Source organism: Cololabis saira, chromosome 2, assembly GCF_033807715.1.
Source record: "Cololabis saira isolate AMF1-May2022 chromosome 2, fColSai1.1, whole genome shotgun sequence".
Taxonomy (NCBI): Eukaryota; Metazoa; Chordata; class Actinopteri; order Beloniformes; family Belonidae; genus Cololabis; species Cololabis saira.
The window spans coordinates 43,744,279-43,759,869 of NC_084588.1; the positions used below are offsets into that span (position 1 = coordinate 43,744,279).

The following is a 15,591-nucleotide window of genomic DNA, read 5'->3' on the forward strand; positions in this document are numbered from 1 at the left end:
CAGGCTGGCAGCTTCCTGAAAGAAGAGCTGTTGTGATTTCTTCTGATCAGAAACTGTGCAGACGGTGGCTGTAAATGGTTATAGTTTGACTCATATGGACCATATGTTAACATGTGAGCCATAGCCTAAAGCAGTATCTCCCAACCTGGGGTCCGGGCCCCCCCTGGGGGGGCGCCAGAGATCTCTGGGGGGGCGTGAAACTTTGTCTGCTTTGAGGATATGCAGTTGTAAAAATTATATTTGCACATGTTAAATAAATAAAAAATCATAAAAACACACCTAATGGAATACTGTAATCCAAGTCTGCATAAACCCACTTAGAAATATATTTTGGTCATTTTAAAATACTAAGTTATTTATCAGGATTAAAACTTAAAAACGTATTATACTACTACTCCGACAGGTCGTTAAAGGAAAAATGTTAAAAATTTTGCTCTCATATTAAAAGAGACATTTTTCAGAAATATTTGTTATATCCTTGCAATTATTTTTTGTGCGTATTTTATACATTGGTGACACAAAAGGAAGGTGAGAAAAACAAAGTACAGGGTAAACCAAAGAGAAATGTATAAAAAAAAACATAATGTTCATTTTTTCAATTAAAGGTTTGTAACAAATAACTTTACTCTTTTGCTGCTAGTACGTACGGGTCGGGGGGCCTGGCTGGTCTTAGACACAAGTAGGGGGCGCTCCATAGAAAAAAGGTTGGGAACCAGTGGCCTAAAGTATATTTGTTTAAGTGCTCGTAAGCCACTAACATCGCCCGACTACGGTGGTCGGTGCACTTGCGATGCATTACATAAAGACAGTATATATATGTTGGGCATGCTTTTCAGATAATGTGAAGAAACATTATAGCTTGTAATTGTTCTTGCACAATAATCGGTACTCACCGGGTGCAACCGTTAATCTTTTTCTCATTTTAAGAGCTCTGTTCATGTATGGACACAGCTCCTCAGCATTGCACTTATTTTGGTGCTACTTTTTGCTGTCTCTCGCACATGTTTTTGATTTTAGGTCCGCCTACGTTACATCTACCTTTGAACTCAGCCTTATCTCTGCCATGTGACCAGCAACAAGTTTTTTTTGTTGTTTTTATAATTGTTATTATTTCTCTCCGATAGACATCTTTAGCCAAATTAGTGGTCCATTCAATCAATCATGAGGTGGTTATTTGGCTCACTTTGCTCTTGTAATTCCAGCTACTGGATAGTTTTGGGTTTTTTAAGTTAAAATGTTCCATCAGAAATGAAGACCAGGGTTCGCCTGCTCCGTAGTAATATTTATTTCTGCCAACAACCGCAATCAAGATAACTTCTGTTACTACCTTTGTGCCTTTTGTCAGTCTTGAAATGCTGCTATTAGACTTTTGGTTTTTGGAGATAATATAGATCTCAAAATGTAGAAGATGTAGTCCATTTAATAATTCAGGCTCTTAGCATTAGTCTCTGTCCGACTCACTTAAACTGAGCTGCTCCCGTTGTGCAGGGCTGCGGGTTTGAGAGTTTTTAATTCTATGAATATTAAGAAGATTGGTGCAGAAAAGAATAGACAATAAAGCCTCCCCAAAACAAATCACTATTAAAATAGATTACTGCTCAGATTACAGTTCTGCATTAGTATGCAATATCCCTGCAGTGGGTTGTGTGCAGTCCGATGCTTCTTCCAATCTGTGCGACCCATATCATATTTCACAGTGGGCAAGCGTGACTCACTGTAAGAGTTTGGCTCGAGTTCTACAGTTTATTTTCCAGAATCACAAATGAACCTTTTGTCCAGAGCCTGTGGAAACACGATAATGGACATTCTGCTGCAGTATATAGGGCTACTGATTGGATGGTACTTGGCTGTAAAACACTTGTCTTACACTGCAATGATGCCATCCGTAGAAGATAAAGTATCAATGGCCGTACAGCAGACAAGGCAGGACGTCCGGCTGGAACTTTACTAGATGATGTTTTTTATCCTTGGATTTTGAAACATTATGATTGTATATCTGGTCGGTCTTAAGTAAATTAGGTTTTATAATAAGTTCAATAAAGAGGAATCCATTTAGGGATTTGCTGCATAAGTAATAAGGTACATTTTGTTGAAAACTTTCTGGATATTTTCCAACTTGGCTTTATTTTGCTTTTAAATTTGTCTGAATGTAATACAAAAGTACAAATAAGAAATAAAGAATGTATTCTTTAGAGACTTTTTTACAGACTTTTTTTGTAAGTATCTGAAAAGCAGATCTTTACTGATGCCTCGCTGAAGCAAAAAAGTCTCCGAAATCAGGTCGGAGGTGAATTAATGGAGAGAAAAAACAGCGAGACTATACATGAGCCTTTAACTTTGAATCATTTAACAGGAGAAATAATATTGTGGGAAGAATGGAGCATTGTTACAGACAATGAGGAAAAAGTGCAAAAGAGTACAACGTGTCTGTTTCTAAAAATAAACCACAGTTTGTGTTTAGGTTTTGTATTTCAAGTCTGAAATGCTGGAATCAATGTCTTTGAATCTTTGGTGTTTACTGTCTGCGAGGAAATAATGACTGAATAAGAATGAGCTCCAGTTATTTTCCTCGTTTGGGTTTATAAATTAAACTGTATGGAAATGAAGGGAAATGTCATTCCTGCTTTTGTTACCATCACATGACCTCCTCCCAGTCCACGCACAGGTACAAAGACAGATGACACAACTAAGACCGGCAGGAAGCTGCCAACTGAAAATAGCAGCAGTTTTAGTTTGCCATGTTTAATTGCAGTGTAGTATATTATAGTCGTGGCTTTATTGCTTAATGTGGGCGTGATGGCAACCATGTTTATGTCTATTAAACATTTACAACCATATACAGAGGGGGATTAGACACATTCTGCAGTTTCATACTGGCATTCATACTTAACTAAAAAGCAGTCGGGAGTTACATGTCTTGTCAGGGAAGATTATATAAGACCCAAAACGTCATTTTCCCAGGCCATAACCGAACAGTTCCTCAACCGCCTTTATTTTCTTTGCAAAAACATTACATTATGTTTTTGTCCTTTTTTTTATGTTGCACAGTTCACAGCCACCCAGTGAGTCTACAGAGGTCTGTGCAGCTGTGCACAAGGAGGCCATCTATTAGGAGTTAATGGATTCACTTTCACAAAAGAACCTTAAAGCCACAGTTCTCACTTCTCCGTCTCTGTGGTAAAAATAGAAACCCTGCAGAAGAGACGGACGCAATTCACAGTCCTCCAAATATCTGTCGCACAACCTGGCCACCTTTAGTGGGTCTTTCTCTCCCTGAACATGATGAAGCAATGGCACAAATTCCCTCTGCTTCCCAGACACAGTGATTAAATCTCATGCACTTATAATTATTATTGCCCCCAAATAACTGTCTGAACACTGTCATTTCCCAGGAAAACCTGGCATTGCATAAGAAGGCATGCACCGATTACCCTTAATCTGAACTGCGAGAGATAAAATTAAATGGCTTTTGCATGCAATGTGAACAAGTATCAGAAAATCACATTTGGATCTGAAAAACTAACTGGATCCTATTACTGCTCTTATCAAGGCTGCAGTTAATGAAGAGTGTATTTACTCCATGAAATGCCTCTACAAAATACAGATGAATCATTCACATATTTTGCAACCGGATGACACTGTACTACCTCTTATCGACTGCTCAGGCTATAGTATTTGCGTGCATGTGTTCATGGGGTGTGAGTAGGCCCCAACGCTGGGCCAACACCATGGGAAGTGCTTGAAATGCCTTTGCTTGGACTTTATCAAACAACAGCAGGCTTATTTGATATTTAATTTCACACATAGCAAGGCGACCTCACAATGTGCAAGCACACTTCAAACGCTTTTCAACAAAGGTGGAAATTACTTCAAGGGGTCATATTTTACTGTATAACTGCTGTGGGCTTTTAGTTAAGCTCCTTTTATTTTTTATTGTGAAATGAGCTTCATTTCACTCGTTTTTATTGTGAAATGAGCTTCGTTTCACTAGTTTTTATTGTGAAATGAGCTTCATTTCACTCGTTTTTATTGTGAAATGAGCTTCATTTCACTCGTTTACCCTCTTTTAATTCTGCATGTGGTGTTTTACCAGATGCTTAGACGTTGCATTGATCAGACAGACATAATTCTTGGAAATTGAAATCCTCACAGGAAGCTGCAGTTTATATTTTCCACAAACCTTTCAAACTATCCTCCAAAGGCATGTCTTAAGTCTTGCATGGTGGGCGTCCACTGACACCACACAGCAAAGGCAAAGTGGGCACTAAGCATTCTAATTATGAACATTTAGAGCAACTCTCTAGCTTATTTATTTATTTATTGCAAAATGAGATCAAGTGAAGTGAGTGGCACTGTTCTGTCCATATCTGGGCCTAGACTTGTGGGGCACGACAGCTATACTTCATTGTTAAGAAAATATGCAACACCAAAATAGCTCAGGAGATGATTTAAAAAAAAAAATTCAAACATACAGTTTTTATTTCATGAATGGCTGCCTATTTGCGAGGCCCAGCGGGTGGTGTGATTCAACTGAGGTTTTTGGTCAGGACATGCTGCATCAGAGGAGAGCAGCCTGGAACAGCCAGCAGCATGTTGCTGACATTTCCTTTAACTCAAACATGCCACCCTGATTATGATTAACAGGCAGTGAACATTTGCAACTGAAACTGAACTGACATCCTTTTCATCGACACACAATTTTGTATTGTTTTTGTTTTTCGACATATTGAAAGAAGAAAGAGCTGGTGTTGAGATGGGAACGAGGCTGTTATGCGTATTTGTACTGTGTTTACTATCGCAACAGTTGGAGACAGAACCAGTTGGGCAAGAAAGAGCCACTGAGATGGCATGAGATGCAGTGCAGATGGGGGACTTTTGGTGATTTAAAATAACCTGTTTCACCTTCCAGGACAGTTTGTCTTGCTTGCCTTTGCTACCCAAGCCAATTTGAGTAAAATACCGACACATGCTAGTAGTCCACTGGACTACTATCCCCTCAGCAGCCTGTTAGGAGAAAATACTGCAACAGAATCCATAAAGCTGTGAAACTTAACAGTGGCTCCCATCCGCATTCATAATGCATTCAACTTGCCTGGAAGTGATAGTGAATTCCTCTTAACAGAGACACACCTGCAGCAATAAAGTCATAAAGAACCAAACAAAAAATGCTCCTTTGGTTAGGTTGTTTTGTCAAGGATAAAAATCACATTTTTGGGCAACGAGGCTTCTTGTTGTCACGATGAATGAAATTATAGTAGTGGCTTAAGGCAAAGTCAAAATCCTCTTTAGGAACATTTCACGTTTCAAGCAGCCAGGTCACTTTCCCCCTCAGTGCACGTCCACATTCATGCACGGTTCACATCTGTCTCTCTGTGTCTTACCGTTTTGAGCCGAGGTGAACGGCAGCATCAGGTTCCCCAGCAGGACCACGGCCAGCATCCCTGCGCTAGGACGCATCGTGAGGCTCAGCAGGAGGACGAATGTGGGAGGAGAGCTCCTGTAGGCTGCTGCTCGATATCTACAGAGATGGGCCCAGCATAGCACCGGGGGGCTTTAAAAAGCTGGCTGGATGCAGGATCGCAATAATAACAGTCGGAATAAAATCCCGTGGCAATATCTCCCTTATTCAAAAGACCTTTTTTCGAGGGCAACGCGCAAAGGTCCGCGACGATGTCAGCGGCTCAGGGAAGCCGATTTGCGGCCATAGGCGGCGCAGAAGCCTCTCGTCGGATTGCGGATGAGAGGTCTTTGGATGTCAGGGAGATTGTCCACAGTGAGGTTTCCAAAGATTCAAAGATGCGCAGCACGATGCGCATTTGCGCTTCCCACGGTCCGCCGATCAGAATGAAAGTATAGCGCACAAGCGATTCCCGGTGGCGAGTGATGGAGCCCAAACATAAGTCTGTTATCAGCAGCAGCTCTATTTTTAATACCAAAGGAGGAACAGATGCTGGTAGGACACCGACGGCAGAAAGGACAAGCCGCGCGTGCTCAGTGCGCTCATGACCGTGGATGCATCCACACGAGCGCGCACACGCGACTGCACACGTTTGTACATTTTCTTGTTTATGAACTCGGTCCGGGCACAGATATGTGTCTATTATTATTATTATTATTATTATTATTATTATTATTATTATTATTATTATTATTATTATTATTATTATTATTATTATTATTATTATTATTATTATTATTATTATTATTATTATTATTGCTGGATGCTGAGATAACAGGTCCAATATTTTATTTTATTTCCTACTAGGATATCCCAGCTATAATATTACAATTTCCTAACTGGCAGTGCTGATGCTGCATAGTCAGACCAGTCGTAATGATTTTATTCTCTCACACAAGAAGTCTGTTAAATAGCATCATTTGTAGTGCAGGAATACAATTTAAAAAATGCAAGGGATTTTCATAAATTGCATTCACACTGTCTTAATACTTAACTTTGTTGTGTTTTTTTGTGTGTGTGAGGAGATTGTAATGATGCTCTTGAGCACGTGGAGGTCATTTCTAAATTGTGTCCTCCCATCAGTGGCCTGGGTGCTCTCCATCTGTAGATGCCACATCTCAGAAGTTCAACATGGCCTCCTGTAATCCGCTCATGTCCTTAATCTCTGCCGCCGCGCGCGCGCCCTCATGTGGCCAGTTGGCGTAAGGTGCAGGCATATGCCTCACTGTTGACTGCAGATTTTACAATTACAATAAATAACAAAAAAACATGTAAATTAAAGAAACATTTGAGCCATGGGTACATTTATAGTACATATTGTAATTTAAGAATTCTTTCTTTTGTAAAATTCAGAATTTAATTGTAATTTAACCATCTTTTTTCAGTTGCGGTGCACATTTGGTGCTGTTATTTGATATGGCATTGTGGAAACTTGCCTTTTGATGTATAGCTATGCAACAATACCTGTATTTTTCTGTGGCTATTGAAGAGGTCGAGTCTGTGCTCTATTACAGAACAAACTTCCCTCCACTTTACAGCCCTCCCTCCAGTTTGTTCATGGAAGGCCACATTTAAAATGTAACCCCACCTGTAACCTCCCACAGGCCAATCGGCTGGAGAAATGTCAGCACAGATGGCACACCCTCCTTTGGTCAAAACCAATCAGAGTGGGAGTGTGGCCTTTTGCCTGAGGGGAAAACTTACCCCTGGTTACGTTAATTACGCATCACTTAGCTGTTGCCAATGTGTTCACAACGGTGGACCCTCTTTTGGGCTTTTTACAACGATTACCTTCCTTTTTCTGTCAATCTAGTATGGAAAGTAGACAACAATGGCTCACCCGGCTGAAAAATGAACTTAGCAACAGTCCTCTGGTGTCAAACGTGGCTTTTGGCTTTATCCTCATGGGACTAGAGAAACTTGTGGAGCTGGAGTTTGAGTGTCCTTGCAGCCCTACATGGAATGGAGTGTTTTCATCAGCGTTCTTCATCATTCCTGCCGTCATGGCCTTCACCCTGATGTTGATCATTCAAGGATGCAGATGTGATACGTGGTGCAGGAAAACACTTTCCCTCTCCAGTTTTGTTCCTGCTATCGTGTGGCTGATTCTGCTGTTCCTCGATGGCCAGTACTTTGCCTGTGCTATGACAGATTGGGAGGGCAGGTTCGTACTAGTTGACAAGGCAGCTCCACAAAAGTGGTGCGAGCCAATAAGTGAGGGCAATGTCACCCCGCAAGAACTAATGCTCCGTTCACAGCAGCTGTTTGTGTTTTCTCAGGTGAGTTGAATATTTTGCATTTTGCTGAAGGATATGTTGCTTTAACAGTGTGATGATGGCTCTCTGTTAGAAACTGTGATGTATACAACATTTACAATGCCTTTACATGTTGGAACCTTTGCACAAAAGTATTATTTTGGTATTTTTGTTCTAAAAAAATAGATTAACAAAATTTTTAAAAAGTATTTTATGTTGGTAATAACTAAAGAAACATTTCCTCTTCTGTACCCAGGTTATAGGCATAATCCTCCTTATTTTCATCTGTGTGGGTCTTGTAGTTTATGTAATCAGAGAAAGCTGCGAACAAGAGGTGGAGATGCAGGATGCAGATTCAAATGTAGCGGAGCTCACTGTGCTCAGGATGAGCTCTCTACGGACCAGAACATCATGAAGGACTTACACCGCCCACAACACCTTTGAGGACACTGTAAATACCACGAAGAGACTTTTTTCTTCTCCTTAATGTTGTGCCGTTTGGAAATAATATAACCCTTCAGTAATTTGGACAAACTGTACGTCTTGAACTATCACCAGTGCTGCTATATAAAGTTACCATGACTACTACATCCAGCATTGTGCCACAGTTAATCTGATAAATCATGCAGTAACTTATAAGTTATTTAAGGTGTGGTTTAACATTTTGGAAGACACACTTGACAATCTTTTCTTTGTTTATTCTTTTTGCTTTTTTGTGATTTTTATATATATATTTTTTATATTATTGTCAAAAAGTAAATACAAATATTCAGCCCACAACCATTTCTGTCCAGTACGAATCACAGACATTGACGATGAATTTAGCTATCCTTAAAGACTGAAAACAGTGGGAACTGGTCAACTCCTTTTAAAATGAGCCCGTGGCACCAGCACATTTGTAGATGACCATTTCCTGACTGGGAACGACAAGGATCAAGTGGAGGCTGCCAGAAGTTGCCGCAAGACATTCCTAAGCACACAACTCATGTTATTGTAAATAATGTATTTCCTTCTTTTCTCCAGTGTTTGTTGTGAGCTACAATAATTACTTGGTGACCCTCTTTTCATATTCAATTTAACAGACACAAATGTGGAATTTTTTTATCTAACTTCCACAAGAACACAATTAAGCCAATTTATTCCTAAAAAAGTCACGGTTTCTTTTAAATTATGCTTCACTTCGTCACATATTGTGAAATTCTAGCCAGCGGCACAGTATTTATCACCCACCAGATAGTAATATTAATCTGACTAATTTTAGTTGATTTGGAATTCAGTTTAATGGATGTATGTCCTCCCCGGGAAAACAAGAGGGGGATGAAATAGAGACTATATCAGCAAAGTGACATTTCTGTTCTCGCTTCTGGACTGTAAATCTCTTAAGCGTTCAGAAGTCGTACTCACGTAATCCCACGTAATCCCAGTAAACAGTAGTAATTCAGACTGTCTTGAAAATCCCATTGATTTAAGTGTTTGACCGCTACAACTGTGAAAGTGTTCACATTAATTTGTGTCATGGCCACAAGGTAGGATGTAGACACGAACTCAAAAACAAGACTTTCAAAAATGTGTCCTTTTTTTATTATTGTTTTGTAATAAAATAATTTATTTATTCTAGTAAACCCTCAGGAATTTTGTACAGGAATTTTTTTTTTAATGCATTGCTTTTCACAGTCTCAAAAATCCTTTTGTGCTGGGAAAATCTGTCTGTTATCAGATGAGAACAACTTGGTTGTGAAGCTGGAGAGGTTTTTCACTAATTAGGTAGTTTTCTACTTACAGTACTGTACTCAGGCACCCCAGTCTTATTTAAAACCCACTATATACGCAAAAATATATAATACACAATTTTCTTTGCCAAAACAAGACTGGGGTGCCTAAAATGTTTTGCACAGTACTGCATTTGTAAATGTCACTGAACACTGGATCACAATTAGTGCTCTGTTGACTGCACTACTTGCGATGTCAGAAAAGGAGAGCCACTTGTGTGAGTTGAATGAAATTCCACTCTTCTTAAGATAGCTTTAACATCTGTCCCTTTACTGAAAAAGGGGAAAATATAGTCCACCAAACAGTCAGTGTAATGCATCAAAAGGTATGACAACTGCACTGAAATACCGAGGCCGGTAATCCACCTTTAAGAGAGCAGAATGGTTATGTTTAAGGTCAGTGGCTGCTGTTACGACCACGTGGTGCCGCATTGGCTGTGTTGGTCGACCTCTGCAGCTCAGGGATGCTCTTCAGCTCTTCCGGTGCATTTCTTTCATTCTAACATGCATTTCTAGTTATTGCAGTATAAACACATAAAGTGTAAAAGTCAGGACTGGACCTGTAGCCTCTGGGTGTGGTTGTTTAAGACTTATGGGGCCCTGAGGAAGATGTTGTCTTTATCAGCTTTGCACCCCCCCACATGTTGACATAGAAGTGGGTCTCGTTTATTGGCTTTTTTATTTTTTATTCCTTCAGGTTAAGTGGATTTTGTGTTGCAAGATTTCACTTCAAATTTTTTTTATCATGTAACTATAAACACCTTTTGAAGAAGCATTAGTGGGCAAATTATTTTGATCATGTTTTGTCCTGAGCATATTTTTAAATATATATTATGTCAAGATATTCAAGACTGCTCTCTATACATACACGATGTATCATGAGATAGTTTTCCTATCCCTCATACTGCTGAAGTAAAGACTTGCATGCTATTCACCCTCTTCACGTGTACTGCATGTAATAGTTGTTTCAGTGAGATGATGCTTGTATATATGCCGTTCCTGGACACAGCTGGAGGAAATCTCTTCTTTGCAAAGACAAACAAACAAAAAAAAAATCCTTCCAAGCCCACACATGGTTTGGAAAATATACAAATACGAGTCCCCAGTGCTCTAGCACAGTTATGAAAGGCTGTTACCATGCTACAGTAAATCAGCAGATTTAAGACAGCAGCAAAAACATTCAAATAATGACAGGTTCATGAATCATACCATCTTATTTTATGAATTCCTTCAATCAGTTTTAAAGCAGCAACATTTCTTGAAACTTTCACACAAGGATTAAAATAGAGATGTATCTTGTAATTTGGGGGGGACTAAAGATAACGAGGAATTCAAATGGATTGAATAAACATGTTAAAAATATGTAATTCATACTTGTGTGAAAACCACTTGATTAAATACAACAATCTTCATCAAATATGGGTTTTTCATTGTTCAGGACTCGGTTCTCAGCAGCACCTTTGTGTCTCATGATGAACTCGATCCAGAAGAGGGCGGTGTCCAACAGCCTCATCGGCTGATCTCTGTGCAGGCTGGAGCGTATGTTCATCCTGTACAGGACTGTCTCAGAAAATTAGAATATTGTGATTTTCTGTAATGCAATTACAAAAACAAAAATGTCATACATTCTGGATTCATTACAAATCAACTGAAATATTGTAAGCCTTTTATTATTTTAATATTGCTGATCATGGTTTACAGCTTAAGAAAACTCAAATATCCTATCTCAAAAAATTTGAATATTCTGGGAATCTTAATCTTAAACTGTAAGCCATAATCAGCAATATTAAAATAATAAAAGGCTTGCAATATTTCAGTTGATTTGTAATGAATCCAGAATGTATGACATTTTTGTTTTTTTAATTGCATTACAGAAAATAAATAACTTTATCACAATATTCTAATTTTCCGAGACAGTCCTGTAGGAGGGATGATTTAGGACTTCCTGAAGCCCCTTCAAGAATATGTCCTCGTTCATGGTAAAAATGTCAATATTCTTCCCTGCTCGTCTGACTTGAATTCGAAGTAGATTGTCACCCTGGTCAAAAATCAATTGAATTCCAAGTATAGCAACTCTGTGATACATGGCTTCTTGGACTCCGTTAGTTCCTCTGTGAGCCACAAATAGTTTTCAGATAGCTCCATCCCCCTTGGTGCAATATAAGAGAGAGGTGAAAGTGCGATTGAAAAATGGCCTTCACCCTGACTAGTCCACCTGACATTAAAAACAAGTGGCAATTTGAGATAGTGAGCAAGTAGGACACCTCCTGGTACAGCAGGGTCTGTCAGCATAAGGTCATATCTGGCTTGTAATAATGGCTGTATCCGCTCTTGGGTTTAAAAGATCTTTTCAAGAGCTTGACTCCTTTTTATGTTTAAGTCAGAGACCGCTTCTGCAAATTGGATTTCCAGTTTAAAATGTGACCGAGCAGAATGTCCTCATTGTTGGATTTCTAGCAAATGGGCTACAAAAGAACCCATAGAGTCTTCATCAAATCCAGACTCCATATCCAGGTGACTGAAGTATAGAACGGGGAGGTTTCCTTGATGTACCAGCTATCATTATTTCTTATAACAGCTGGTGGCCTCTTGAGTGGAGCTCCTCAATAATGACTTTCATGTTGACCCAGTGGCTCCCAGTCCCATCAAGTGGAAATACAACCACTTTCCCTGCATAAGCCGCTGTTGCACAGAGCCAGCAGAAGCTGATCCAGCACCAGCTCATTCCTTATTCTAAAACCGGTAAGAAAAGACATCCAATGTATGTTTTTACAGCTTAATCGAAAACGTTTTAAAGTAATACATATTTTCTTAAAATATTTTGTATGTTTTAATTACTGAAATCAAAAAAGTGAAATAATAAGTCTTGATACATTAAAAACTAAATGTCAGTTTTTAGCATATCCAATAATAACATCCAGCATATAACAATATTAGCTGGAGGATTCTCTACACAGAAAGTCAGTAACTTTCCATATGTCACCAACTATCAAGCAAACTTGTATATAACTGACTGAACACTGGAACATTATTGAACTCCAGGTGTAAGAGCATGAAAGTGCTCAGTAGTTCCAGTCCTGAAGCAGCTATCCGTATTTTGTTAGTTGCATACTAAAATATTATTTTATCCTTTTTACTCTTTTTTTTTTGGTTTCCAGTGTAATTACATTTTTTAAACACTCTTTTTCCCAAAGAGGCAATACAAGTTTATTTGTGTGGCTCAATTTAACAAGGTGATTCAAAGTGTGTCACAGAGACATTTAAACATAATCACATAGCAGAAAATTAAATAAAAATAAAATGAAAAGCATGATTAAAGTGATTTAAAATTTAAACAACAAAGAAAGAAAAAAGAACAATGGATAAAAACATTAGTGAAAATATGATGACTTTTTGAAAGTAACAGTGCAGATTTGAAGCTTTAATCAAATACAGCTGAAATCAGGTGTGTCTTCGAACTGAGTGTTTCAGCTGATTTGAAGCTTTCTGGGAATTGGTTTTGCTTACTCTTTCTCTCTCTGTCGGTCTCTTGTTGATGAGTGTGAAAAAAGAAGGAAAAAGGCCAACTTTTAAATGCATAAAAACGCACAAAACAGACTGCAGAATCTAGGATTCTTCTGAGCCAATTGTGAAAAAAATCAACGAACAAAAGACAGTGAAATGCTTTTATAGAGGATGAGGCTGAAACCCTGCCTATAGCAGCTGTTACCCATCAAACACCTTGACAAGTCTACCAACAGTGAAATTCATTAGTAAGAAAATCAGGTTATGGGTCAAGGTATATCTTTACTTTTTAAACAAATGTCAGGATGACCCAAATTCCCTAGAGGAAAGTGTTTACTCTAAGTTGTTCATTTGGATAGCAAGAGTTCAGAGACCACAAAGCTGAACGTACTGTAGCTTCTCCACGCCTGGTTCTGATTCTGGGAACTAATAAAAAAAAAAACAGATCTGCATGATTTGAGGGGTCTGGAAAGGTTCATACTGGGTCAAGAGGTCACTGATGTATTTTGGTTTTTGAGTTATTATTGACCGCCATTAAAACGTTAAAGTCTATCCTCCGATGGACAGCAGTCAGTGTAAAGACCTCAGAGCTGGACTGGTGTGGTCCACTTTTTGCGTCTTGGTGAGGACTCAAGCAGCAGAGTTCTGTATGAGCTGCAGTTGTCTAACTGATTTTTTTAAGGTAGACCTGTAAAGATGCTGATACAATAATCAAACCTACTGAAGATGAATGCATGGAGTTTTTCTGGTGAGACATCAGATATTTTATCATTGATATATTCTTAAGTTGATCACTACAACCAGATTTCCAGCCAGGTCGTTGGTTTTTAGATGTATAGATTGCAGCTCTGTGGTGACCTGAAATCGTTTCTCTTTGGCTCCGATGACAATTACCACAGTTTTGGTTTTGTTTAACTGAAGAAAGTTGTGGCACATCCAGTTATTAATTTCCTTAATGCATTTACCAAGAACCTGTACAGGGCATCTGTTCCCTGTTGGCATTTTAATATGTATCTGCATGTAATCTGCATAGCTATGGTAGTTGATTTTGTTTTTTATAATCTACCCCAGAGGCAACATTTACACCTAAACAGAAGAGGTCACAGGTTGGAACCTCAGGGAACTCCACATGTAATTCTTGTCTGCTCAGATGTAAAGCTACCTATTGACACAATATACTCAAGAGCATAAAATACGCTTGTCTTTCCAGTGTCAAACTTGAACAGAACTTTGTTTCTGTGTCTTTAGTAAACAGGTCATAAGGTCCTGCCATGGAGGATTTGAGCCTCCATTGGCAGGACATCAAAACTTAATAATTTATGAATATTATATTATACAAAGATGGTTATTATTATTATTAGTATTATTATTATTATTATTATTATTAGTATTATTATTATGTATAGTATATTATATTATTATTAGTATAGGTATCGGATAGGTGAATGGATGAATGAATGGGATGCCTGGGTCTGGGGCCCTCCGTTGTCGGGCCTGCACGGGTGTCGCCTTGTTGGGGGGTTCCCTCTCTCCGGGCCCGTCTCCGGTCCCCCCCGCTGCCTCTGCGGCGGGGCGCCCCTCTGGTCTTGGAGGGCCACTTTCGTGGGGGACGGGTGCGCCTGCCCGCGTCGGCGGCCGGGGCGGCTCTGTCTCTCCGGGCGGGCTGGCCCCCTGCCGGGTGGGGGTCGTTGGCCTGAAGGGTGAGGGCCTCCTGGCCGCGTGTCCGGCCCGGACCGGGTGGCCGGGGATTGCCTGGGTCGCGGTCCGCCGCCGCGGGATCCCTGGCTGCTTCTTCCCGCGCCGTGGGGGCCCCGCAGGCGGTGGGTTGCCTCCTCCTACTTCTCCCCTCTGTGGGGTTGCCGGTGGCCTGGGTTCCGGGCTCTTCCGTGTCGGCCTCTGGTCTCGCGGGTGGCGGGGTTGCTCCCCCCCCTCCCCCACTATAGATACACTTCAGGTGGAGCTTTGTTTGGTTTATTACACACACACACACACACACACACACACACACACACACACACACACACACACACACACACACACACACACACACACACATACACACACACACACATATAGTCACTTAGTCACATGCATTTACACACACACACACACACACACACACACACACACACGCATGATCATATACATACACACACACACACATAGATATACACACTGGCTTGTTCACCTGCATGCTGGCTCTCTAGTTTTTGGGTTTAGGTAGCGGTAGCGATAGCTTGGGTCAGACTGCGATCAGATCTCAAGATTTAGGTCGATTGCTGTTATTGTTTTGGTTGGCTCCGTGCCGGTTTCGTGCTTTGTTTGTGGTTTTTTGTTGCAGATTTCCAGTGCTTGACGTGTGTCTCCGTGTGTTCCTGCTTCCTGGATTGGCAGTGGAGGTCGTCACCCCCCCCCCCCCCCCCCCAAAAAAACAAAAAACAAAAAAAACACTGGGTTTGTATGTGTATATTTATGTATGTGTACGCATATGTGTGCGTATATATATGTATATATATTAAATATAGTAATAATGCACACATATACACTTTTGGTTTCTACCCTCATGGTATCAATCAATAATACGTGTGCAGACAAGGTAAAAAAA

The 15,591-nt window shown here is 40.0% G+C and overlaps 2 protein-coding genes and 1 pseudogene across 2 annotated transcripts in view; 1 reads left to right on the forward strand and 2 right to left on the reverse strand.

The window, feature by feature from the left end:
- Positions 1–5,992, reverse strand: part of nptnb (neuroplastin b) — a 31,842-nt gene extending 25,850 nt beyond the window's left edge. The window contains exon 1 of the mRNA XM_061746168.1: positions 5,382–5,992. Within this exon, the coding sequence (XP_061602152.1) occupies positions 5,382–5,457 (76 nt within the window). The 5' untranslated portion in view covers positions 5,458–5,992. The remainder of the gene's footprint in view (positions 1–5,381) is intronic.
- A 474-nt stretch (positions 5,993–6,466) lies between these two features.
- LOC133421605 (calcium homeostasis modulator protein 6) lies at positions 6,467–9,281 on the forward strand. The gene is made up of 2 exons (XM_061711261.1): positions 6,467–7,737; positions 7,970–9,281. The coding sequence occupies exons 1-2, from the start codon at positions 7,273–7,275 to the stop codon at positions 8,126–8,128; spliced, it is 624 nt and encodes a 207-aa protein (XP_061567245.1). The 5' UTR covers positions 6,467–7,272; the 3' UTR covers positions 8,129–9,281.
- A 2,250-nt stretch (positions 9,282–11,531) lies between these two features.
- LOC133456636 (UDP-glucuronosyltransferase 1A3-like) lies at positions 11,532–12,207 on the reverse strand (annotated as a pseudogene).
- Positions 12,208–15,591: the final 3,384 nt, after the last annotated feature.